This window comes from Passer domesticus, chromosome 12 (assembly GCF_036417665.1).
Source record: "Passer domesticus isolate bPasDom1 chromosome 12, bPasDom1.hap1, whole genome shotgun sequence".
Taxonomy (NCBI): domain Eukaryota; kingdom Metazoa; phylum Chordata; class Aves; order Passeriformes; family Passeridae; genus Passer; species Passer domesticus.
The window spans coordinates 19,382,503-19,408,630 of record NC_087485.1 but is presented as its reverse complement, the minus strand read 5'-3'; the positions used below and the strand labels follow the sequence as shown (position 1 = coordinate 19,408,630).

Sequence of the window (26,128 nt, the reverse complement as noted above, 5' to 3'; positions counted from 1 at the left end):
TGATTCTGTACAGTCCTGCCTGAATGCTGGGACTGGAGCGGCTCCCAGTGGGAGAAGGACCGTGAAAGTGCTGCATTCGTGCACAGGCACAGAATTGAAATAGGGGTCTTCTTGAGCCAGGTCTCATAAGCTCTTGGAGATCAATTTCACACCTAAGATAGCTCAGCTACATTAGAAGGCATAAAATCAGCAGGATGGCTTCTGTAGTAGTGTTGGAAACAAAAAAGTTTTAATAAAAGGCAAAATAACAAAACTCTTTACAGACAAAAACTGAGTCAGGTGCAACAGATCCTTGTCCATCTCGGCAGTTTCCAGCTGGGCTGATGCCCAGTGGGGTGCTGAGGCCTGGATAGCTCAGTGGAGGCTCAGCATAGCAGCCTAAGGAAGCTTAGTGATTTCAACTCTTAGTGATTATCAGCTCAGTGATTTCAGCTCGTTAGCTTGCTAGGTGCCGCAGCAGCAGACGCAGTGGGAGAGAGGAGAAGCGCAGTATGAGGTTCCGCGGGATTCTTTATTCGGGTGTTCCGCAAAGGTTCTCAGTGACAGCTCTTCTGCAGAACCAGGCAGAATCAGGGGGTTTTATACCCTACAGGGGTTTTGGAAATTGTCCAATGGTCAGGGGAAAGTGACCTATAGGCTTACAGAGAGATAAGCAGGGTCCAAAAAGCAGAAGAGAGGGGCTGCTAGGGTCCAGTCATGATGACTTGGCATTTCCTAGCTCAGGCTTCTGGCCTCCAAGGAGGCCTTGCAGGCCCTGGTCCTGCTGCACTTGTCCCTGGTAAAACACCTCACAAAAGCTATTAGTTTCTTTGTTCTCTTTTTTTTCCCAGTAAATTGCTCCGGCGGGACTTTTTGGCTCCTGTCTAATTAACTATCCTTAAGTTTGAGGTGAAGTCCCCCAGGTCCTATGAGGTGTCTTTTCACTTAATTGAGGAGAGAAATTTCTGTGCTCTTTTCCTTCTCGAGGAGACAAAGGATAGTTTTATTACTCCATCAGCAGGGACACATTCCTATACAGAATCACAGAACATGGAAGGGACATTAAAGATCACCTTATTCCTCCTCCATGGTGTTAGAAATGCACTAACCTTTAGATACAATTCAATGGGGACAAATCTTCGAAGCAAAAGAAAACTCTTTATTAGTAATGATTCAGCCAAACCAGGTGTGTGCCTCCCTTCCCCAAGAGACGAACACACACTCCCTTCAAGAAAATGGTTTATTTTTATACCTGTTCCTGGCTGGGGCGGTCCCTGTCCCCTTTTCCATTGGATGGGTACTCAGGAACTTGCATTTTCTATTGACTGCCAACTTTTCACAGAATCACAAACTAATTAGGTTGGAAAAGACCTTTAAGATCATCTAGTACAACCTATGACCTAACACCTCCTCATCTACCAAACCATGGCACTGAGTGCCACATCCAGTCTTTTTTTAAACATGTCCGGGGTTGGTGACCCCACCACCTCCCTGGGCAGATGATTTCAGCTGCAGTCACTCTTGAAGAATTTTTTTCTTATGTCTAACCTAAACTTCTCCTGGCACAGCTTAAGACTCTTGTTCTGACAGCTGTGGCCTGGGAGCAGAGAACCCCCACCTGACTACACCCCCACCTTTCAGGGAGTTGTGGAGAGTGATAAGGTCACCTCTGAGTCTCCTTTTCTCCAGGCTGAGCACCCCCAGCTCCCTCAGTCATTCCTCACAGGATTTGTGTTCCCAGCCCCTCTCCAGCCTCATTGTCCCCTCTGGATGTGCTCAAGCATCCCAAGGTCCTTCCCAAACTGAGGGGCCAGAGCTGGACACAGCACTCGAGGTATGGCCTCACCAGTGCCCAGTGTAGGGGCAGGATGGCCTCCCTGCTCCTGCTGGCCACGCTGTTCCTGATCCAGGCCAGGAGCCATTTGGTCTTGGCCACCAGGGCTCTGCTGGCTCATGTTCAGTCACTGCTGACCAGCACCCCCAGGTCCCTTTCTGCCTGGACACTGTGCAGCCCCTCTGTCCCCAGCCTGTAGCACTGCAGGGCTTGTTGTGGCCAAAATGCAGGGCTGGGCACTTGGACTTGTGAAACTTCATCTGATTGGACTCAGCTTGTCCAGGTCCCTCTGCAGAGCCTTCCTTCAGCATATTGACACATGCTCCCACCTTGGTGTCATCTGCAAATTCACGGTCCCCTCCCCTCTCATCCTACTTCTTTTTTAGTCACTTTTTCATCCCCACTCCTCTCCCAGTTCATAGCAACACTCAACAAACCAACCAGAACAAATTCAAACAATCCAAACAACAACACATAGGACCAACAACTTTCATTCTTTAACCTATATTCTTTTGGCTTCAGCAAATACCTCCTCATTTCTCAATCCTTTTATTATCCTTTCTAGCTTAAGCACTTGATATAATGACTCTGTTTGGTCAGCACAAACTGTCTCCTTTTGTGAAGTAGTTATAAATAAGATTAATCAGTCTTTATTAGGTTGGTGTTAAGTTCAGTCTATTTAAAAGTTCCTGATTTGTCAGATCATGTTGCCGTCCATAGTTCTCTTACAACTTAAGTAAAGTAGGGTGTAGATGTGCAGTGTGGAAACAGATGTGCCTCCATCAGCAGTTCCATCCGTGCTTGCTCGGATGATGCAAACCTCAGACTGTAAATGCAGCATTAAAAGTTACCTTCCTCAGTATCCACACCTGCTTCCTGAGTTCTGTGCACTAGAACAGCACACTGCAGGGATGTAGAGGTGAAGCATAGAAGCAATGACACTCCATCCAGCAATTTCCAGAGTATTTGAACATTTCCTATTCTTCTTTTGTCAAGGTCTGGTTTGATTTATATTCCCACTACTCAACACCCAAGGGATTACAGCCCAGAGTGGAGCAAAAGGCTCTCTGGTGGCAAATACAGAGGTCAGTCCAGTCTTGCCCTTGACTGTTCACTATTGAATAATTTTTTCAATATTAACTTTAATAGGTCACTTCTTTGTACCACTGTCCAAGTTTGGGGAGGAGTTTCCACTGGTCCTTTGACTTGAGAGGTGTGAGACCGACCACTGCTTTTCTGCAGTCCTGGTAACTGTTCCAGTTGTTAAAAGTATCTGAAAGGGACCTTCCCATGCTGCTGTTTAAGGTATGATTTTTCCAAGATTTTATTCAAACCAAATCTCCTGGTTTTACCTGGTGGATGTGAAAGTCTAGAGGTGATGTTTGGGGTAACAAGTTTTTCTGCTAAGATCCATGAGAATAAGTGTAATTGCTTGCAAATAATTTCTGAGATGCAAGTCATTAGTTTCAGCCATTGGCAAGCCCTCCTCCCTTCCAAGACAAGGTAATTTAAGTAACATTTCATAGTGAGAAACTCCTGTAACCTTTCTTGGAGCAGTTCTGATCCGTAATAATGTTAATCTGCTTTCAATCATTAATTTAGTAATATGGTTCTTAAGGATAGCATTCATTCTCTCCACACATCCAGAGCTTTGAGGGTGCCACAGGATATGGAGTTTCCAATTTATGTCCAATACATAGAATATAAAATTTTTGAAGTAAAGTGTGTTCCCTTATCTGACTCCACTCTTTCAATTATCCCATATCTGGGAATGAGTTGTTCTAATAGCATCTTAGCCGCTTTGGAGGTAGTTGCAGTTGAGATAGGAAAGGCTTCTACCCAGTTGGTGATCAACTGTTCCAAGAAGAGATTTCCATCTCTGGATTTTGGGGAACTCAGTGTAATCTATTTGCATATTTTGAAAGGGTCTAAGGGCTAGGGCTCTTCCCTCACTAGGGTGTTTTCTCATCACTTATTTATCTTTTAACGACTCAAACATTGTCCAGTCACTATTTGGCTACTGTATCGACTCCCTCACAGCAGTAAGTTCTTCAGAATTGATCACACAGTCAATGTGATCAATGTGTCAGAGCTCGGTCCTTAAGCTCTCCAGTGTATTCCTTGGTATAGCTTAATTAAAATTTCTCTAGCAATTGCTTTATTCATTATTTGCCTCCCTTTACTACCTGGCTGTGATCGGAACTACACCAAAGAGAAAGTGCCTGGAGCCGAGGGAGGGCTGTGGTTGGGTATCTGGTTCTTATTCCTGTTGCTGCCAGTGTTGTTGTTTGTTTGCCTTGTTATACATACTGGCAAAGAACTGTTACTCCTTTTCCCATATTGTTGCCTGAAAGCCCCTTAATTTCAAAGTTACAGTAATTTGGAGGGAAGGGGGTCACATTCTCCATTCCAGAGAGGCCCTGCGTTTCAAACCAACACAAATCAACCTGTGTTTCAAATCAACACAAGCCGAAGATTAACAATTTATTAACAATTGTTTATTAACAATTGTCAATTAATTGATAATTTTGAGTTGATTATCAGTCTCATAAACAGTTAATTAATGTCAGTAATGAAAAGGTAAGCTAGAGATGTTCACTGAAGCTTGGAAGGGTAGCTGCAGAGGTCTCTGGTCAAGGGTGGGAGACCGTCACCAGCAGAAAGCACGATGTTGCTGGTTCCTGCAGGAGGCTCCAGCTGACACAAACACTGTCCCTTGGATGCTGGTTTCCAGAGCACCTGCTTCTCGGGTCCCTGGCCTTCCTCTGTCTGCTGTAATGCAGACCGTGTCTGTTTATCAAGACTCTTCCGCTCCTGGGCTCTGCCTTTCACAATCACCTGCCCTGTCTTGTGAGCCAGCTCCAGGTTAGGAATCCTAGGAAGAAAGGGACTGGTATTAGTCAGATGAACATTCCCAGCCAGTTGTTCTGCAACTTGCAGAGCAAGTTGCACAGTGTTTCATCCTCTCTCTGTGCAAGCGGCGAGCAGCAAATTAAACAACTGCGCTCACTGCACAGAGGCTGCAGAGGTGCAAGGGCAGGAACATGACCAGTTAAATGCCTGGGGACCAACTACAGCACACGGGGTTCCATGTAGAGAAGCAGGCCTTGTTTGTCCCAAAAGGAAGCAGAGCTAGGGACTGGCAGGTTCCTGATTTCACAACCCTCCAGGAGCTTGATGTTTCACACAGTGTCTTTTCCCAGTGTCTCGCTACCAAGGCCAGATGATGATCTTTCTGTGCTCCTGTGGGTGTTTCTGCTGCCTCTTTGGGGCTGCCTGACTCCAGGCCCACCTCCCCATGCCAGTCAGAGGGACTGAAGGGAGGATGTTAGGGGGTGAACCAGGCTGTGCTTGGTGATGCCCAGCAATAGGACAAGAGGCAATGGGCAGAACCTGAACTGGAAATTCCACCTGAACCTGAGGAAGGACTTATTTCCTGTGCAGGTGCTAGGCTGCCCAGAGAGGGTGTGGAGTGTCCCTCACTGGAATTATTCCACAGCCCTCTGGACAAAACCCTGTGCCATGTGCTCTGGGATGACCCTGCTTGAGCAGGGAAGTGGGACCAGATGACATACTGTGATCCCTTCCACCCTGTCCCACCCTGTGATCACCCAGTGATACCCATCAGAAGCAAGAGTTGGCAAGTGCTCAATGTTTCCCACCTGCACAGCAGGGTGGTCTCAAACTTCCCCGCGCACTTTGGGGAGAACCGCACGTGAAAGGTCTGCTTCTGGCCAGGAGCAAGGATGCCGTGGTAGGGCTTGATGGAGAACAGTGGCAGGTCACAGACAACATCTGGGAAGATTTCCAGGCAGGAACCAACACACTTTGAACGGCATAGCTTCTTGGAATGGTCCTGCTGCTCGGGCTGCTGCTGCTGCTTGGCAAGCTGCTGCAGCTGCCCCAGCTCAGAAGAATGAGTTTCAAAAGGATGTTCCTGCTGCCATCCAAAAGGATGCAGCAGCTTTCTGCAACGCCTTGAAGTTTCAGAGGAGAGGAACTGACCTGCAGAGAGGAAGGGGACACCTTTCAAAGACAAAATCCTGTGTTCCCAGCAACTCTGCCTCCTGGTCGGAAGAGAGCTGGGATGCACTTGGAGCATCACTGGCCAAGTACTTTTAGCTGGAAATAGAGCATCTGGGAGCAGGGTCTCTGCCTGCAGCACAAACTCCTGTGCCAAAGCAGGAGAGTTGGTTTTAGATGGTGACTTTGCATTTGCCCTGGAGTGGGGAACTGCAAACAGACAGTGGCTGCAGGGCAGTTCACTTGTTTTTCCCATTGTTTTTCCCAGTCTCAGACTTCTCAAAGAAAAGTCCTGACCCAGCACGTGGCTCTCCCCAGAGTCTGGCTCAGCTCCTTTGCAGAGCAGAAGTGGCAGAGCAAGAACAGAAGGGGCTGAACAGCAGATGGGGGCAAGGAGAAAACTTTCCAGCTGCAGCTGGGAAGATGCTGATGGAAGTGGACGTGTGGACAAGGATGGAAAAGCAATTCATGTTTTGGAGTGAAGTGGCAGGGTCTTCTCCCCAGGCTCTCAGCTACCAAGTGAAATGCCCTTACGTGTCAGAGCAGTTGAGTTTGGCTCCTTCACTGCTTCATTCCCTGCAGCTTCCTCCCAGGAGTATTCCAGGGCTACCTTCCCTGTGTTGCATAGTCTGAAACTGAAAGGCGAGAAAGAGGAATAACAAAAAATGTCCAATAAATGCAAAGCAAATAGTACAGTAATATTGTCTGATGGACTCCTTGGTACCACTTTCTGCTGAGGAACACCTTCTTCCCCAGGCAACTCTGCCATGCTCAGACTGCTGTCCTGGGTGGCCCAAAAAAGTATTTCAGGTCTGGAAGTTTAAGAGGAAAGGGCCAACATGGTGCCCAGGACATTGCAGCTAAGGGGCTTACTCTGGCCTTTAGGTCTTGGTTTGACTGCAAACTTCTTCTTGAGCAGATGAGGACAGGTGACATGCAGTGAAAGCAAACCCATGGCTGTTCTCAGCAGAAAGGTATGGCAGCATTGAGCCTCTCCTGACCACCATTTCCTGCTTGGCCTTGCATGCACATCAGTGGGCCTGTGCTGGTTTGGGCTGGGGCAGAGTTCTGGGAAGCAGGCACTGGGCCAGCCCTGGGCAAATGCAGCTCCCCCTCACAGGGCCCTGCCTGGCCTTCAGCACTCACCTGGCTGTCCTTGTCTGGAAGGGCAAGGTATCCTTGAACTGAACCACGATCGGGCTCAGTTTGAACTGGGCACAGGTAACAACAGCACTGAGGTAGACCTCAACCTCCTGGCTGCTCTTCTCCACCACAGTGTGAGCCGGTTCCGGGACTGGCTCAATCACCTGCAAACAGAGGAGGGAGGAATCACTCAGCAGAGGCCAGAAGGTCAGGCTGAGAAGGGCAATCTTCTGGCCTCCAAGAGCAGCCTTATAGAGGGACTAGAAAGGACCATTCACTTTTACTTCCCTGGAAAGATGACACAACTGGGACTGTTCTGCTACAGTAGTTGTTTCTACCCACTGATCAATGCAGTCACTACCACAGCTGTTAATAAATATCCCCATGAAGACTGTAGTTGTGTTCCAGTCCCTGTACTTCAACCTTGTGGAGGGACTGGCTTTTTTCCTGTCCTCTATAAATCCAGCAGGTCTCAAAGTTAGGGTTAAGTTCCCCTGCTGGAGCTCTGTGGATGGAGAATGGCAAGAGTGAAGAGTTCTAGAAAGCAGCTTTTTCTTCTTCTCTTAGGAGAAAGTGCTCTCCAGATATCTTGTGTGGCACAAGCACAGTGCTGGGAGCTGAGGATGGGCATTTTGGAATGTGAAAGATCTCACTAGGAAAGTCTCCAACTGCAGATGTTCTGATAGAAAAGAGGATGGTTTAGAGGCCTTAAAATGGTCCAGAAACTCAGAAAGAACTTTCACCCAAGAAGAGTGTGCATGGCAATAATAACAATAAAAGCAAGAGTCTCTGGAGATGATCCTTCTCTGGACTCCTCCATAGAGTCATACAGTGCCTGGGCTACTCCATGATGAGATATCCCACACAATACAGAGACCACAACCAAATTCTCTGGTGTCCATGCAGACAAAACTTGGACTTCACCAGCATATGCAGGAGAAGTGTATTTCTCTCCACTTCAAAAGAAGAGACAGAGTGCAGCAGACTTAACTCCTTGTTGGTGAAAAGGCACCAAATGAGATGAAGAGATTTCTAACACCATAAAATGGGATAAAATAATAAAACATTGTCTCCCATTCAGCGTGGGCTGCAACACTTGTGCTTGTGGCACAGACTGATGGTTTGGGTGTGGCTAAAGGTCTCTTGTCAAGATGCTTCCCCATCTTGTGAGAGTGTATCCAGGCACTGTGCATCCACCTCTCCCCTGGACTGCACTGCTGGTGAACCTCACAGCTGTCAGAGGAAGCAGGAGATGCACAGCCAGCAGTGATGGTGTTGTGGTTCTTTTTGCTGTTTTGCTTCTTACCTTCTCTTTTTTAGGGCACTTGGCTGCCAGGTCTTTCCTGGTGGTATCCTTCCACGTGACAATGCACATTTGGTCATCCCAGTCCGGAACCTTCCTTTGTGGCAGCTCAAAGTTGATCTTGGTCACCTTACATCTCACAAGGTGCCTCCTGAAGGTGGCTGGGACATCTGCTTTCAAGGTCACTGTGATGCTCTTGGCACAGCCAGGGTGGAGGTGTCCCACCTAGGCAGAATCAGGGAGGGAGTCAAGACCAAACTGGAAGCAATGCCAAGGGCAGGACTGACAGCAAAAGAGACTAATGTGGTGAACAGCTGTGCCAGGAATCCGCACCTCAGAGTGGATTTATATGAAGTTTGACAGAAAAAAATGTGAACAGAAGGTGCCACCTCCCATAACATTAAGCCTTTTCTTCTTTCTGGGCAGCCAAGCCAAGCCCAGCCAAGCCAGGGACTGCATCTCCTCCATGGCACTGGAAGGGACTATCACTGGCATGTGAGGACTCCTGCCAGCTCCTGGGCACACCAGAGCAGGGCTTGAGAATGGGGAAAGGCAGAGCAGTCCATGCTCACCTTGGGGGAGAACCGGAATGGGCCGTCTGCCTCCCACTCAAAGCGCATGAACTGGGTACGGGTGTGGTTGGTCATGGTGAAGGTCCTGCAGCAGGGCTTCCCGACAGGACAGTCCCCAAACTGCATGTGGTTCACTCTGACAGCTGTTAAGGAGGAGAGCAAGGGATCTCAGCATGCAGGGAGCTCCACCCGCCACCCCTCACGTGCACAGACACCTGCATGTTCAATGCTTCCTTGCTCCAAGCCTTCCACCTTCTGGAGAGAGTTCCCCTGGCAGTTCCCCATCCCACTACTTCCAGGGAAACACGCTGACACATCCCTAAGCCAGTGACGTGCAGCACAGCACACACTGCTCTGCTTGCATGGCTGCCACCCCCACAGGCCACCAAATCCCGTGGGTGACCTCCCTGCCTAGAGGGAGAACACACATATCAGACGTTTTCCTCTTCCTTGTCCACCTTGGCAGCCTCTCCTCTCTTACCATCAATGATGTCTTTGTTCAGACTGCTCTTAGAATTCCTCTCCTGGGTGTCTTCCTTTAGTCCATCGAGGGTGAATTCATCTTTGTGGCCTTCACCCACCAGCTCTACTAGGGTCATGCAGATGTCCCCCACCAACAGACCAATCTTCCCTTCCAGACGTTGAGCCAGGGTGGGTTTGAAAATGACATCAAACTTTGTCGATTGCCCACGACGCAAAAGGAAGAAAGGCTGCTTTGGGGGCTTGCTCTCTGCACAGCAATGGAAATCAGAGTTAAGTGATACAGCTGTAGAGAGGAAATATTTCCAGAGGATGTATGAGGAATAAGAGGTTGAAGCCAGCAGCCTTCTAAGCACAGGTTCTAGCCCCCGTGGTTCCAGACCCTCTTGCTATGTTCACGAGGCTGCCACCTCCAGACAGCACCACTTAAGCAGCTTAACCTCAGGCTGATGTCCAGCCCTCATTCCATCTGCTTCCAGCCAGCTCCAGCCATATGGAAAGCTGAGCCAAAGAGTGCTTTTGGCTTCTGATGGCTGTCTGTGTGCTCAGGGGCTGTGGCTGTTCAGGCTGGTACCTTCCCACATGCAGCAAATACCTCAGAGGGTCTACTGAGGTAGTGACAGTTCCCCACAATCAACCCACCATGTCTAGAAGAACAGAACCGCCTGCAACTTGCTAGGAGAAGACCTTGCAAAAAGGCCCCAAGAAAAGCTTGGGGGACAGAGAGCCCAAGCAAAGAAACTGTGCCTAACATCTGGCTGCTGCTCAGAGAAGCCAAGAGCAAGGCACACATTTTCCCTCTGTGCAGGATCACACTTCATGGTTAATGAAATTACCGTTTCGAACTGAGTCCTCTTCCACATTTCCAGTGTGGAATATCTTGAGTGTGGAGGCCCTGCCTTGCAAGAAGAATGCTCCATGCTCATCCTCCAGGCGTAACATAAACTGAGAAAAGGGAACCCAGAGTGCAATGATGCTGGTGTGAGTACAGGATGGCACAGGGACTGACACCACAGTGCTGCTGGTCCCACATGGCCACCCAGCGCCTCTCCCACTACTAACAGCACTTAGCACAAAAGTCAAATCAGCTGAGAAAAAAGGGTGTTCAGAGGCATCTGGATAGAACTGACACAGAACCAAACAGGACAGAAAGTAGTGGGTAGAATGTAATTAAACCACAACTACGCTTACTTAAAATGTAAGCTGGGATCAAATACAATCTAATGGAACTGGGAAACCACACATGTCCATGAGAACAAAAGGTGACCTGAGAGACGGGGGAAAATACTCCACCACCTTTCTTGTATTCAACTTAAAGAAGAAAGACTGGATGGAAAATTTCCAAGAACTCCCTTTTTGGAGAACAGATGTCAGTCACTTGCTTAAAAAGAATTTCTGACACCTCTGCCCTGTAGATGACAGCCTGGTCAGAGAGTGAGAAACAACATGTGTTTCTCACAGTGGCTTGTGAGACCTTTTAGGGAGTTGTAGAAATGATGATAACTTGTTAGTATAAACAACCTGCAGGTGGTGCTTTTCTACTCTTTTTCTGTTCTTCTCAAGGACTGTTTGTGAGAAAGGTGTTTTTGGTAATTAGCCAATCAAGTAGAATGTGTCAAACCATCTATAAAAAGAGAGAGAGCTTCTTGTATTAAACTTCTGCAATTCAGTCCCCTGGTGAGTTTGCGTCATTTTGGGCTCAACGGTGACTCTTCCCATGTCTGCCTTGTTTTTTGGGACCCTTCCCCTGTGCCACAAGCCTTTGTTCCCAAACCAGACCATTCCTTGAGCAGGTCCTCCTCACCTTGATGGGTATGATGCCGTCGTTATGGATGTCCAGGGGGAGCATCTCTGAATCCCCCACCCGGAGCCTCTTGAAGCGCAGCACAGCCGTTCCCCTCTTGCTGCGAGCACTTGGGCGTACGACTGTCACCGGCAGCTTCTGCCCCTTCCCACTGATGGTGAAGGTCAGGATTTGGGGTTTAATTTCCACATAGCTGCAGGAGAGGCACAGAAACAATTTCAGCTGGCACTAACCCATTTCTCACTGGGTAAGCAAAGCACTGAGGGCCACCCACAGTGTTTTCCCTGCCTGGTGCTCCTGTACCCCACAACACAGCCCCCCCACCAGCCTCTTCCCAATCCACTCAGGGCCATTCACAAGAGGAACCTGCTCCAAAGAGCCAGAGCCTTCCACAATAACAGTTAAAAATAATTTCACTTAATTGAATCATGCAATACAGCAGGTAAATAATGAGGCACCAGATGAGATATGGCAGATCCCCTGGCTGCAGTGAGGTGAGACTTATGCAACAAGCAAAAGCACAGCATGAAAGCAGTTCAAAAGCAAGAGGGCAAAAATAAATCATCGTCACCATCAGCAAAGATCATTTCCAAGAACAGTAAAAAAGCAATTGCTTATTAGCAATTAGACTTCTCTCGTTCCAATTCAGCCACTAAAGGGTTGAGGAAGGGCAGGTCAAAGCCCCAGTCCCAGGGCAGAGGAACCGGGCTCCTCTTTCATACCAGCTCCAATCACTCACATAAAAAAAGCTTAATGAATGCCAGGGAATCACAGAGGATCACTTAATTTTACAGAAACAAAGAGGAAAATGTGACTGTTGATTGCTGGCACAGAAACTGCTTTATCTAAACCTTTGTCCTTGGAAATGCCCAGCTGAGCTGCAGCACATCTCAGTAACTTCCAAATACCTACCTAGTATTTATTTCCCTGTATTCATAGTTCTTCATACAGAATAAACCATCAGCCTCATTTTTCTGCTCTAAGAGTTACTCCCAACTCATCTCATGCCAAGTACTCTGCCTAAGGCTACTGAAAGCATTAGAGCTAACAAGAGGTCTGTGCCTTCCCAGTGGAGAGGCAGCTATCAGTGTGGCCTCCCCCAATATTTCACATGGTCAGTTACCCTTTTGGGATGTCAAGGGAAGCCTTGAAGGTGCAGTCGTAGTTCTGCTCATCTGGTGGGGTGAAGGTCACTGTAGCAATGGCATAGGATGAGCCAGGAACTGACATCTTGACTGGATCCAACTTGAAAATGTTGTTGATAGGGATTTGTTCCTTGGGGGAACCCAGAGAGCAGTGTTAGGAGAAAACACCTTTCAACATGACACAGCTTTATCATAAATGCATTACTGAGAACAGCCCCAGACAGTGTGTCTTCCTTCCTGCTTCCCTGGGCAGGCTCCCGTCCTCCCAGGGAATGCTCACCTTGTGCTAAAGCATTGGGTGTTTTGAGTGCTGGAAGCTGCCCCAGCCTATATGGGAGGTGCATGGACCTAGAACTGGCCTTCAAAGAGAAGGAAAAGCCAGGGAGCCTGAGGAAATGCTCTGCTTTGAGCCCTGGCATGTCAGTTTATAACAGCCCGTCTCTGCGTGTGCTTCCAAGAGAGGTTCAGAAGGACTCACTTCTCCCACCAAAGACACACAGGTGTGAGCCAAAACCTGGCCCAAGACATGCAGAATTCCACACAACTGTTCCCTGGCTCTGCTGCTTTTCCCAGCAGTTTGACCTGCACTGAGCTAACCTAGTCTGGGCCACAGGCAGCAATGCATCTGGAGAACAAAACAGGCTCTCACATGGCCCTTAGAGGGCAGCCACCACCTTGGCCTCCTGTTCTTACCTTTCCAGGCAGGGGTTTGATGGAGAGAACCACGTCACATGGCAGACGGCTTGCACTGTAGATACTGAAATGAGCTTCAGCCTCTTGCCCAACCAGAACCTTGTTGAAGATGAATTTGTTCTCATCTCCGATGAAGAGGCCCGTGCCTTTCACCAACTGCAGCTTGTGGCTGAGGTCAGTGCTGCTGCAGATCAAGTACTCCTTGAAGATCAACGTGATGTCCTCAACAAGTGCTGTGGACAGACCAGAGGGGTGAGCATGGAGAAGCCTCCCTGATGAGTTTATCTGGACCCTGCTGGCCTCTCAGAAGGCTTGATAAGCCCTTTCTGCCCAGGTGACTGCTAAACCCACCCTTGGGTGGGGGAGCTGGCTGGGAGGATAGAGCCCAGTCAGCCTCAGTCTTAGAGAGCATTGCTTTCCTTTTATCCTTCCACGCATCCCTCTCAGCCTGGGAGGGATGAGTCCACTGGTGGACTTAAAGAGGGCTGGAGCTTCTGAGGATTTTAAGGTGGGACATCAGGGCGAGTGTGCCTCTCTATCCAAGCAGCAAGTTTAGGTGCTGATCAGCAGCAGGTGTGACCAAGGGCACTGTGGGCAGTATGTACCTGGGAGGCAGGACTCGGCAGTCAGGGTGAAGGGAATGCCGAGGGGATTGTCCCTGGGGTCTCTGCCCGTGATGTCAATGTAGAGCTGCTCCTCACATGTCCCCTCCTGCCCTGCGAGGCATTCCACTGTGATCATCTGCTGGCCCCAGGGACCGATGGAGCCGGAGCAGGGGGACACCGTGAACATGCCAAGACTGAGGTGACTCTGCAGAAAAAGGTCCAGGAGAGGCTGATGGCTAACAGCTGTGCCTTGAGCACCCCAGCAAAGAGTATGTCCTGCCTGGCCCAAGCACCCAGTCCCAAGGCAGGATGGATGACTCCACAGCGCAAAGGCAGCCCCAGGCTGAGAACAACAAACTCAGGAGGAGCTGCAAGCCTGTCCCAAGTGGCAGAAAGGAGTTTGAGTGTAAAGAATGAAGGTGGTAGCTGTCATCCTTCAACCTCCAGAGGTAACACAGGAGGGCAGAAATAGCTGTGAGAAATCATGGGAGAGAGGTAGGGGACTGGGAAGAAGAAAAAGCACTGTTGTCTGAACTCTGTGGACTGGGAGTTCAGTGGGGGACAGTTTTGCTCCTGAGGTGTTCACAGACCTATACTGGCTAGCAGCTACCAAACACAGGACCTGCTCCCCTCTGTTGACCCCACAACTCCAGGTCAGAGCCAGAGTACAGGACGCTCAGTGGGACTGAGCAGATACTGGACTCCATCCTGCAAACCTTGTGCCACCCTGTGGCGGATGAGCCTCAGCCTGGGCACAGCAGCATCTTCTCACATCCCCTGCAGCAGCACTGCTGGGGAGCAGGAGTCACCCACCTGTGTCGAGGAGCTCAATTTCCTTTCTGTTGAGTCCTTTGTAGCTGATGGAGCAGATTCCTTTTGCTTTGAACTGAGGGGAGAAAGCAGAGGTATGTCATGCTGAGCTCCCCTGCCTTTCTCTGAGGCCAAAGCTGGCCTTCCTCCTCTGACAGGAAAGCCTTTCTGCTCCTGATGGCTCCCAGAGAGCAGACAGTGGCTCCCATTGCTGGACTGAGCAGCTCTATCACCAGCTTTGTACTACACGTGGGGATACTGAGGTGTGATTTTTGCTCCCTCTCCCCAAGCCAGGGAAGCAAATGGATGACAGCTCAGGTCTCCTGGCTGCCTGCCACATACCAGCCGTGGGGTGGTGCCTCCTCAGACAGGAAGGGTTGTCAGGGCTTCTCCTACCTTTTGCTTTCCAATGCAGATGCATCCTCGGGTGCTTGGCAGATGTGGAATTTGAAGCTGAGCATGCCTTTGTTCTCCAGCACAACGGTCCGAGTCTTCTTGGTGCCCTTGATCATGGTACCGAAGTCGGCGGGTGAGGCAGGCACAATGCTGTACTTGCTGTACTCTGCTTTGGCCGACACCCTCAGCAGGATGCTGACAGCCTGGCCTCCTTCACCTGAGCTGGGATCTATCACCTGTGTCCACAGGAAGGGTGGTAAACAATAAAGAGGCCAGCCTCTACTCCAGTCCCCAGCCTCCACCCCAGGCCTCCATCAGTTTATCCCTCCCTGTTTCAGCACCTCCTCCAGAGTCAAATTCTCAGCTCCACTTAGGAAGCCTCCCAAATGGTGTTGAAAGACTTTGTTTGTGTACGTAGGAGAGAGGATTCTCCAGTAAAGCCCTCCTTCCATGAGACACCTATCCTGTTTATGCTCCCAAAACATGCAGCCTGGCCCAGGCAGCTCACCTGGCAGCACAGGATGGCTTTGTTCTTGAGGAGGATTTCACTTGTGGGGTGGAAGAGCATCTCAACATTCACACCAGGCTGGGAGGCAATTAGCACACCTGACTGAGGCTCAATAGTGAAGTAGGATGCCAAGTCTTGCATGCTGGGACCTGCACCCTTCAGCGTGAAACTGGGGGGAAAGGGAAAGAATGGAGATCTCTGCAGTTAAGTGTATAGGTGCCACTAACACAGCCAGGACTTTGCATAGGACCAGAAAAAAAAAGCAAAAGGAGAGTCCTGATCTGCTTAGGGAATCCTGGATCTTGACACAGAGTGAAGACAATCATAAGGTTACTGCAAGAAACCTTGAGACCGAAATTTTTCATTCACTCTTTTACAGAGTCTCAGAAAGAGAAAGGAGGTGACCACCAAAGAAAGGCGATGAATCTCAGCATTTCAGTGGCTGAAATTTCTGGGGCTCTCCTTTGGGGACCAGCTGAGCTGTGAAGAACTGCTGGTTTGCGGCTGGATTCTCTGGTAAAATAGTTGAGATCAGAGAGCCCAGGTTTTGTATTTCCCATGAGGTAGCCAGCATGGAAACAGGCTCTAGCCATTGGCAGAGGGAGAATGAAGGCCTGGGAACCCGAGGAAATGCTCACTACCAGGCAGCTGGACTCACCTGTACTCAATGTCGTATACCCCTTTGTTCTTTAGACTCAGGACTTTCTTCACATTATCCAGGACATTAATGGTTCCAAATTCCAAGCTTCCATCTGGACCTGCAGAAAACCCAGAGCAAGGTCAAACATGGTATTTGTCAGCTGCTGCAGAATACACCAGGTCACAGGCAACATTGGTGCAAAACCATTTTCAGCAAGTTTCTGTTCTTGAAAATGTTTTCCAGCTACTTGTTTGCCCTTTCTCTTCTCACTTAAAATATCTGCAGGCTGAGTAGCTAAGGAGCTCGGCTCCCATTTCCTCATTTCCAAGCACAAATCCAATTACTTTATATACTGTGCTGAGCCTGGGGGGGTTGCCAACTGCCTGTTCACGTCACTGTTGTTTCAAAGCCCCAAATCAAAACTGTATGTGAAGCTGCACACATCAAAGTTAGAGGGGAGAGACTTAAGGCTGTCAGTGCCCTGACAATGCTTTATTCCATGCAGCTTGCAGGGTACGTGCTTTATGTATCCATGCCATCCTTACATGCTGTCCCATCCCATCCCATCCCATCCCATCCCATCCCATCCCATCCCATCCCATCCCAAGGTGATGCAGTGCACCTGGACTGCTTTGTTTGGGAGGCATCCACTGACCTTCAGGCATGTCGATGCTCAGAGAAACGTCATAGACCTCTGCAGAGATTTCAATGTTTTCAACCTGAACAATCCCCAGGATGTTTTCTGTATCTGAAACCTGAGGCAGCAAGAAGCAAACACTGTTCAGATTATTCTTTTGCTAGACAGCCTGAAAGTCCTTGTCTCTGCTGGCTGCTTCCCCTATGGCCTCCCTGGCTTCACAAGTGTTGGTGGATTCCCAAGCTTTGCTAACCTGTTCTCATGGGATGCCCCATGGGATTCTGCTGCAGTAAAAAACCTATCAGCCCAACTCTGTGCTCCTACAGCAGGGAAGGCTGCTGCTAAAGCATCCTTGAGGGGTACAGGGGTGTAAGAACAACCACAGGAAGTGTGAGGTGTCTCAGAGCAGGTGGCATTGACAACCCTCTCCAATCACTTAGCACCCTTTCTGAAATGCAGCCCCTAAACCATGGGGAACAAAATCCCAGGGGGAGAGTTTGTTGCACTATGCAAGAGCTTAGGAGGCCAGGAGGAATGTAGAGATCATGCTGCAGTTTGTACAACCAAAAACAACCTTCAACAATTCACAGGGACAAGGTGGTTGTGGTACAGGCTCAGGATGCAGTGTCTGGTTATCTGGGGGGATGTGGATGCACTGCACGTTCTGGCAAACTCTGTGTAGAGGCAGAAGTTGGGGTCACAGCACCCTTGTGTCTGTCAGGTGCAGCTCTTCCTGACTCTGTCTCTAGGAGCACACAGCTGCTCACTGTGCTCTGCTCTGCCAGGCAGGGCACAGGCCCTCTCACCTCAAGTTGGAGGGTCTTCTCAATGCTGCCAATCTGCCCAGCCTTGAATTGCAGTGTCACTTCAAACTCTGAGTGGGGATCAATGGTGCCATTTTCTTGTGACAAGGAGAAGTCCTCAACAAGGTCATCCAGCCCATTGAGCTGCCAGGCCATGGGCAGCAGGCTGTTGTTTCTCAGGACCAAGGTCCTGCTGTCAGTCCTGCAGAGACAGGAAGGCACTTGGCATCAGCTGCTGGACGGTCACACCAGCCTCGCCACTGAATGCAACTTGGAGCAGCTCCATCCGTGCCCTGGAAACCAGAGCCAAACGTTTTCTCCTTGTCACAAGTCTTGGAGTGCTTTTGGGATGACTGACCTGTGCAGAAGCACCTTGTCAAAAGACAGCTCCCGGGGGCTGACCTCCAGCTTCATGGGCACCCCATGGCAGCACAGGCTGAAGACCACTGGGTCTGGGTTCTTCCCAATACAGCAGATGAGCTTGTCTTCCACGAAGCCAGGGGAAGTGGGGTATGCCCAAATGGTCAGCTCCTGGACACGGCCCAACAGGAAGAAATCAAAAGAGCTCTGTGTGTGAGCAGGAGGAGCAGCCCCTGGGCACTTCTACAGCGCCTGCTCTACCTGCCCTTCTCCTACCTGCTTCTCCTTTGGTTTCAGTGTCATGCTGGGAGGGTCCAGAAGGAACGTCTCTGCTTCCCCAGTATTCTCAAAGGAGAACTGGATCTCTGCATCCACGGGGCAGTTGTTGAGGATGGTGATATTCTCTGAGTTGCCAGGACAGTTCTGGGCCTTGTACCTGTCCACAAAAGGGGAAAAGGCTGCAGAGGAGACTGTTACCTTTGCCACACACTGAGGAGAGCACCCTGAGCAAGCGGTGCTGGAAGGCTCTAACAAACAAGTGAGGGAAATGGATCCCAGTCAGAGGCATAGCAAGGGTCCTTGCCATACTTTGATGCCTTTCCCTGGACTTGGTGCCTCCACCCCAGAAGCCTGATGATGTTCAGGCCGCTTTGAGAGTTTTTAATACAACATAAATTCAAAGATGCCTAGAAAAATAACAGTACACCAGGCACAGGGGTTCTTTCCCTTCTTTCTTGGGGTGCCTTCCCTGCAGGGTAGAAAGGCTTTTGGAAAAAGAGTTTAGCTAATCTCTTTCATAAAAGTGATGAAACTGCTTTGGGTTTCATGGGTTAGCTCAAAGTCTGAGAAAGAAATATAAAGCATCAATTCCCAAGAGGAATGCAAAAAGACAACAAATGACCCTTCTCTCAGGTGTGGAAATGACTTTGGAGTGAAAGGGTTAAAGAGGCAAACAGAAATCCCAGACCATCCATCAACCTGGCTAATGTCTTTTTAAAAAATTTTTTTTTACATTTCTTCGGATTGTCAACATAGACCTAGCCCTCCAGAGTTCCTATGGAGACAAGAACTTAAATACTATTAAAAAAACTAGTGACAGTAAAAGTAGAAATACACAATAGCATCAATGACAATGTGTTTAGGCAGACTTTATCCAGAAGTGTGGATGCAATGTCATTACAGGAAAATGTAATTCCTGCTGTGTGTTCCCCCGACACCCATTGGCAGGTCAATCATAAAATCTTATTATAATTACAGATTAACGAAAGGTTTACAAAACCATCTACAGAATAATTGCTTGATCAGGCAACCTGAAGAGCTCAAAGCATTTCAAACCCCATAAAATTCATTTTCTAAGGGGTGAAGCTGAGATGTGGAGGGGGACAGAAGTTGCCCCCAAGTCCAAGTCACCTTTGGACTGGCAGCAGCATGCGGCTCTGGCACCAAGGCACCCACTGGGTAGGCACAGCAGCTCCTCCAAGGCTCATTTGCCTCTTATCTGCTCAAGTTCACACCTATGGTCCTTCAAACCCATGTGTCTCCCAGGACTTTGCTGGGGACTGCCCTGGATTGTGCCACCAGGACAGCCTGTCTCTCCAGGCGTGTCCCGAAAAGTACAAGGCCCAGCAGGGAGCACGTACCACTCTCTTGATTTCCCACACAGCAGCGGTCCAAAGTGGAATTGCTTTGTGCTCTCAACATATTCCTTGAAGATGACTTCATCTGCCTCCATGGTCTCCCTCCACTGTGGAAACACCAGCCTGGGCAGAGAAAGTGGGGAAGGATATGAGATGCTCCAAGTAGGAAATGCAGTCAGAAAGCCAAAACCCTTCCTGGTGGCTGAGGTACCATCTGCCTTCCAGCTCCCGGCACAGGAAGAGGTTGCCACAGAGGCATCTGCTGGGTGACCTCAGGCAGCACAATGTGCCCAGGCCAGAAGCCCCAAGGGGCAGCCCTGGCTGTGAGTTCAGGGGCAGCTGTGGTGTGGGAGGCTGCCAGGGACCAGCCTTACCGAGGGTTCTGGCAGATGCTGGGGTACAGGCCAGTGCCACTGCAGGGCAGCTCGTACTGGCGCTTCGTCTGCACGAGCTCAAACCTCAGTGTCTGCTCAAACTTCCCTGGCTTTTTGGTGGAGAAGTGCACCTTCAGTTCCACCTCACCGTGGGCAGGCACTATCCACCGGTACCGTTTCAGCCTGGCAATTGAAGAGGAGGCTTCAGACATTGCTGAGGAGCAAATGGAACAAGGAGGGTGCACTCGCCATCCCCCAGCACTGGCACAGGGTTGCTGTGGAGCTGGGGACAATGGACCTTGTTTGGCAAGAGGACCAAGAAGCAGAGGCATCACCTCCTCCCGTGCAGCTCACCTGAGGAATTCTGTAGGGGTTGAGGCACTTTCCCGTGTACTTTTGGATCTTGTTGCAGAGGAATCCCGGGAACTTCCTGTTCTCTGTGTGGAGATCTGCTTCTCCTTTGCAGAGCTGTCTCGGCTGGCTGCTTTACCTGTCTGTGGTTGGCCCTTGGCAGAACTGCCCTTTGCATGTGGGACCTTGGCCTAAGGGGAGAGAGAAAAGGGAGGGAGAGGTAAGCCCTGAGACATCCCCATCCTGGAAAGTAAAATGGGGGTTTGTTCACCTTCAGTGGAAGAGAGAATAAATAAATAAGTCCACCTCCCCATGGACTTGGTCTTCCTTATTGGTGTTTGTTTCACCCCTTCTCACTCAGGACTCTCTCCTCAAAGGAAGTTGATGGTTCTAAGTGATTTTTTTTGCCTCTTGTCTTACAGAACTGCTCTGTCTCCAGCAGAGCTATCTCTTTTGCCCCATCCCTGACAGAAAGGAGACCTGCAGACATGGGGCCCCATCTCACCTTCACTAGCTCTCCACAATGCTCCCTTTCCATCCAACCTGTCCCCCATGCCCCCATCTAGCCTGGTCCCTGTCCTGGCACCTTCAGTGCTGGCACCACTGGAGCACCCACCAGATTGTCTTCCACAGCAGCACCTTCAGGTGCCACAATGGTGAAGGGCTTCACACGCTTTGCAGAGCCCAACCTCTTCTCTGGGTACTCGACTATGGAGAGGACAGCAGCAGGGGGAAGGGGAGGGCCGTCGGGATACAGTCCCAGATGTTTCAGCATCTAAAACAGAAGAGAAAATCCTGCTTATACTTCTGAGACCTTCATCCTCACAACTCCTTCTTTAAAGGCACCGAGCTTTTGGCAGTGGGGTTTTTGACATATATGAAGTACAAGTGCTTTGTTATGCCCAGTGGGGTGAGCAGGCTCCAGAGCAGCTGCAAGAGCTACAAGCCAGACCAAGAGAGAAACCTCTCCTGAGTGACTCAGCTGAAGAAAACAATGACTGTGAGCTGCCCTATCCTGGGACCATTTATAACGATTTCCAGGCTGGGAGACTCTGAACAGATGGGATACTTGTACACAGAGCATTCCCACTTTCTGCCCATCTGAGGGATGGTGATAACCTCCCCATTCACATAGATGCTACAGAGTCATTGTGGAACATCATCAGGGGCCTGGACAAGGCTCTGTGCCATTATCACCTGGGGGGACACAGTGCTCCAGGGCCCATGACCACGGCAAGCTCAAGATCTGAGCCTTGCAGCGTGTTACCTGGTCTTCCGTTGGCAGTTTCCCATCCCTCAGGATCTCCTTAATCATGGCCTTCGGATCTGTGACCTGGATGTCCAGGCATGGCACCCCAACATTCTCGTCTCTGACTGCCCCTTCTGCAACTTTGCTTTGAGTCCCCAGCAGACGTAACTGAAGACTCCTTTGGCCTCCATGTTCGTGTTCAGGCTTCTCCTGAGGCTTACTGGTCTTCTGATCTTTGTTTTCCGCAGAAGGCTGGGACTTGTTTCCCTTTTGGATCACAGGTAACTGCACGGTACCCTGAACCCTGTCCCAGTAAGAGAAAATCTGTGTGATGTCCTGCTGCGATGACTCATAGTTCTGAAACCTCAGGATCAAGTTCTTCTCCATCTCAGCTGGGTTCTCTGGGATTTTGGCTTCCCCCTGCTCTGGGGCTTTTGTTTCCCCCTTCTTTGGGGCTTTGGTTGCCCTCTTCTCAGAGGCTTTGGTACCCCTCTTCTGTTGGGCTTTGGTTCCTCTCTTCTGTGGGGCTTTGGTGTCCCCCTTCTCTGTGGCACTGGGTGCCCTCTTCTCTGGGGTTTTGCTTTCCTTCCTCTCTGGGGCTTTGGTTTCCTTCTTCTCTGGGATTTTTGTTTCCTTCTTTTCTGGGGCTTTGATTTCCTTCTTCTCTGGAGCTTTTTTTTCTTTCTCTGGAGTTTTGGTTTCCTTCTTCAGAGCTTTGGTTTCCTTCCTCTCTGGGATTTTGGTTTCCTTCTTCTCTAGGGCTTGAGTTTCTTTCCTCTCTGGGATTTTTGTTTCCTGCTTTTCAGGGGTTTTGGTTTCCTTCCTCTCTAGGATTTTTGTTTCGTTCCTCTCTGGGGCTTTGGTTTCCTTCTTCTCTGGGATTTTTGTTATCTTCTCTGGCATTTTTCTTTCCTTCCTCTCTGGGATTTTGGTTTCCTTCTTCTCTAGGGCTTGGGTTTCTTTCCTCTGTGGGATTTTTGTTTCCTGCTTTCCTGGGGTTTTGGTTTCCTTCCTCTCTGGGATTTTTGTTTCCTTCCTCTCTGGGGCTTTGGTTTCCTTCTTCTTTGGGGGTTTGGTTTCCTTCCTCTCTGGCATTTTTCTTTCCTTCCTCTCTGGGATTTTGGTTTCCTTCTTCTCTAGGGCTTGGGTTTCTTTCCTCTGTGGAATTTTTGTTTCCTTCCTCTCTGGGGCTTGGGTTTCCTTCTTCTCTAGGGATTGAGTTTCTTTCCTCTGTGGGATTTTTGTTTCCTGCTTTTCTGGGGTTTTGGTTTCCTTCCTCTCTGGGATTTTTGATTCCTTCCTCTCTGGGGCTTTGGTTTCCTTCCTCTCTGGAGGCTTGGTTTTCTTCTCTGGGGATTTGGTTTCCTTCTTCTCTTGTTTTTCAGGCTGCTTTCCCAAGAAGACACCCCTCATTTCCTTCTTCTGTTTCTCTTCCTCCTTCCGCCTCTCTTCCTCCTCTAAGGCTTTTGCCTTCTCCTCAAGCTTTTCAGAAAACTGCTTCAGCTCCCTTCAGCAAACAAAATAGAAATCATCGCTGAGAGTCACCATGAGAAATTTGGGCTCACTAGTCCTGGCTGGCCCTCCACTTCATTCCTTGATCCTGAGGTCAGGCAGAATCATGAGACCATTTTTGTGGATTTTCCTCAACCCACAGAGGTCAAGAACATCCCAAGTGAGTGGATTGGTGGAAGGGGACCTCCAGGACCAGCCAAACCTAAGCCCTGCCACCATAAGGTCTTGACTATGCAACCTCTCTCTTAAGGCACACCCAGACACCTCCAGCCCATTGCCAAAGGCTGATCCACCAGCTCTCTGCGCTGATGCCTGAAAACACTCTTCATCTCTTGATTTCACTGTTTAAAGCAGATCACAGATTGCTAACATCTGCTTATTGCTACTACAATTCTCACTCAGCTCATTCAGCCCCCTTCTCTGTGGGCATAGGCTGCTCCTTAATGAGAATAATCCTATCAGTCAGAAAGCAAAGGCTGCAGGAACTCCTCTCCTGCAAGACAGGCTCTTGTCAGCCAGATTTCCTGCTGGAACCCAGCTGTGACCAAGCAAACTAGTGCTGTCTGCCATGGAAACAATTTGAAGCAGCCTCATCCATCTCTTCCCCATGAAACCAACCTGAGCCTGGGCTGAAAGGAGTCCTGATGCACAGGCTTGCTTTAAGCAGCCTCCCCTCCCAGCTCCACACGTTTCCTGTGAGTCCTGAGCTGGGCTGCCCTGCTGGAGCAGAGCTTGCCTACTGCTGCAGCTGAAGGGGAGCCTCAAGGACAGGAGCTTTTATGGCTGCTGTCCCACCATAAGGAGAACCCTGGCAGATCAGCATTGCACGGACTTCAACTGTGGCAGCACCAGGACCCAAACCAAGGTTTGGTCTGTGCCCCACACCTGCCCATACCACAATCCCACTGTATTGCTGAAGAAGGGAGATGATGAAGAAGAAGCAAATCAACATCATGGACTTGAAGAGACTTCTACAGGCAGTGCCAAGGCAAGCCCAGAGCCCAGCTCCCTGCAGACAGCATCTAAGCTGGGAGGGCTCATCACAAAAAGAGAGAAGATGGTGTACTGTCTCAACAGAAGAAGGTCCTTCCTCTCTTGGGAGCCAGGGAGATGAGAGAGGCCATTGTTGTGTTGCTTCTGGCCTTTGCTATCAAATATGTCTGAGCTCAAAGTCCTTGAAACAGGGGGAAATGGGGTATTCACATGCCCTCTGAAGAGAGAGAAGCTGTGAGACAAGCAGAGAAGAAGGAAAACCATAATTCTTATCTCTCTTGCTGTGCTGAAGTGGAATGCAATAGAGAGATTGTTTACCTGAAGTGAGGATGTTTTGTTCTCTTGGCCTATCAGGGCCAAGAATTCTGTGTGTGTCAGACTGTCATGAGACAGTCACAGGATATCAAGGACAAGTACAGTTTGGTGCAATTGTGAGCAAGGGTGAGTGCAAGAGAGATTCACTTTAGATGTAATGTATATATAGTATAGAATAATAAAATAATTATTTAGCCTTCTGATAAGACGGAATCCTCATTGTCATTTTCTCTCCCTCACACATCTCTCAGTCGCCCGTGCAGTACTAGGGAAACCCTCCAGGGACAATACCCTGAGCAGTAACCCATGGAAGGCTTACTCACCCCTCCGTCTGTATACTCTTCCTTTCCAGTAATATTTTATCCACTTCTGCTTTCTTCTCCTCAGGGAGAGCATCATACTCGTCCTCATCCTTTTGCAAGACATTCTCCGTGTTCCTCTGCATAGCTTTTCCCTGCTGCAGTTCTTTGGCACGAACCAGAGGAGAAACAATGAGTGACTGCAAGCAGAGCTGGGTGCTCTGGGTCAGCTGCAAGGATTCACAGCTTTTCCCGACCCAGTCTATTATATCAGGGATATTGGGGAGCTCATATCCCTGCTCCAAAATTCAGACAATCCCCCAAACTATGGCTGGGCAGTGTGGTTCCTGGGCTTTGCCTGGCTTAAGTGCACCAAGCCTGAGGACAGTCGTTTGTCACTGAGTTACAGCAGCTGACACTTGTGCCCAAGATTTAATGCTAGAGATTAAGGTGAATCTTTAAACCTCAGATCTCCTGTAACTCTGAGATGAGTGCTAGTTACACTGAGGCAGAAGGTAAAAAGATTAATAAATTAAACATTTCTTATAAGCTCTGCTGCAAACCCAGATACACAGAGATAAGGCTGAGGGCTTGAGAGAGAAGATTTGAGAGGAGACATCTCACCTTCCTTCTCTCTTTCAGCTTCCTTCCTACTTCTTTCAGCTTCTTCCTTGGCTTTCCAAGAAGCATAATCCTGATGCAGGTTCACCATGTAAATATGATGACAATTCTTGACAGCTTTGAGTATGCAGAGCAGAGAAGATTCCAGGCTGCCTGCAAAGAGGCTCTCCAAGCCATCAAAGACCACTCCCTTGGAGCAGTCTTTACGCTGTGAATAAAGGGAAGAGTAAGCCAGCCATTGCACACAGGGGGCTGGCATCTGCACAGTAAACCCAGATGGCACCAGCTATCCTTGTTCCAAGTGCAGTAGCTAAGAGCAGCCTGGATGTGTCCTTAGGCTCTGCCAGCTAAGGGCAGCTGCAGCTTCCCCCTAGGTTCCCTGCACACAGTCCAGGATCCCCCAGTAGCATGTACAGACATCCTCCTCCTCCTCTCTGAGTCGTACCTCAGTGCCTATCTCTCCAGAGCAGGAATGTCTCCTTTTCCCCCACCCCACACACCTTCAGCCTCTCACTGAGCATGTCCACCAGCAGGTCCTCAGGCAGCACACAGCTCAAGCAGTTCAGCTCTTTCCCATGACTGCTGATGATGTTCAGCTGCTGCGGTGCAGGAGCAGTGGAAACTGTGAACTGTAGTGTGAACCATTGTAAAGAAAAGAAACCATGGTGGAAAGCCCTGAACAACTCCCACTGCTGGGCTTGGAGCTGGGGCTCCTCACTAGTGGAGACTAGAACAACCCTGCAGTGCAGGCTGGGGGCTCCAGGGGATGGTCCTGGAGGGCCCATCCCTTGGCCAGCAGACACCCAAGTTTGCAAGCCCCAGTGCAGCCTGCCAACATTTTGCTCACTGCCTGCAGCCACACTAGCCAGGACTGCACTTTGCCAGCAAACCACTAAGAACCAGAGGAGCTGTCTGCCAGAGCACATTCCCAGCCCAAGTCATGGCACTATGGACCCATGTACCAGCTCCTGGCTGGCACAGAGCCTCCACTGTAAGCAGCCCCTGCTCATCTCAAAGACAATGCAAAGGTCCCAGGCATCAG

At 49.6% G+C, this 26,128-nt stretch overlaps 1 protein-coding gene across 4 annotated transcripts in view; it reads right to left on the bottom strand.

Annotated features, from left to right (window-relative positions):
* Positions 1-4,284: 4,284 nt before the first annotated feature.
* Positions 4,285-26,128, bottom strand: part of LOC135279532 (hydrocephalus-inducing protein-like) — a 73,136-nt gene continuing 51,292 nt past the window's right edge. The window contains exons 40-67 of one of the 4 annotated variants that reach the window (XM_064386971.1): positions 25,587-25,715; positions 25,090-25,294; positions 24,490-24,631; positions 21,365-22,853; positions 20,714-20,872; positions 20,101-20,288; positions 19,747-19,929; positions 19,376-19,495; positions 18,012-18,171; positions 17,734-17,906; positions 17,379-17,577; positions 16,591-16,690; positions 15,954-16,053; positions 15,296-15,464; positions 14,788-15,023; positions 14,395-14,467; positions 13,582-13,786; positions 12,977-13,209; positions 12,262-12,413; positions 11,139-11,331; positions 10,171-10,279; positions 9,336-9,584; positions 8,855-8,997; positions 8,286-8,507; positions 6,983-7,143; positions 6,371-6,471; positions 5,476-5,818; positions 4,285-4,688 (exon numbers count right to left, since the gene is read on the bottom strand). In XM_064386971.1, the coding sequence (XP_064243041.1) occupies positions 4,409-4,688; positions 5,476-5,818; positions 6,371-6,471; positions 6,983-7,143; positions 8,286-8,507; positions 8,855-8,997; positions 9,336-9,584; positions 10,171-10,279; positions 11,139-11,331; positions 12,262-12,413; positions 12,977-13,209; positions 13,582-13,786; positions 14,395-14,467; positions 14,788-15,023; positions 15,296-15,464; positions 15,954-16,053; positions 16,591-16,690; positions 17,379-17,577; positions 17,734-17,906; positions 18,012-18,171; positions 19,376-19,495; positions 19,747-19,929; positions 20,101-20,288; positions 20,714-20,872; positions 21,365-22,853; positions 24,490-24,631; positions 25,090-25,294; positions 25,587-25,715 (6,216 nt within the window). In that variant the 3' untranslated portion in view covers positions 4,285-4,408. Of the gene's footprint in view, positions 4,689-5,475; positions 5,819-6,370; positions 6,472-6,982; positions 7,144-8,285; positions 8,508-8,854; positions 8,998-9,335; positions 9,585-10,170; positions 10,280-11,138; positions 11,332-12,261; positions 12,414-12,975; positions 13,210-13,581; positions 13,787-14,394; positions 14,468-14,787; positions 15,024-15,295; positions 15,465-15,953; positions 16,054-16,590; positions 16,691-17,378; positions 17,578-17,733; positions 17,907-18,011; positions 18,172-19,375; positions 19,496-19,746; positions 19,930-20,100; positions 20,289-20,713; positions 20,873-21,364; positions 22,854-24,489; positions 24,632-25,089; positions 25,295-25,586; positions 25,716-26,128 lie in introns of those variants that run through there. The other 3 variants (XM_064386972.1, XM_064386973.1, XR_010346758.1) reach the window with 3 other exon arrangements.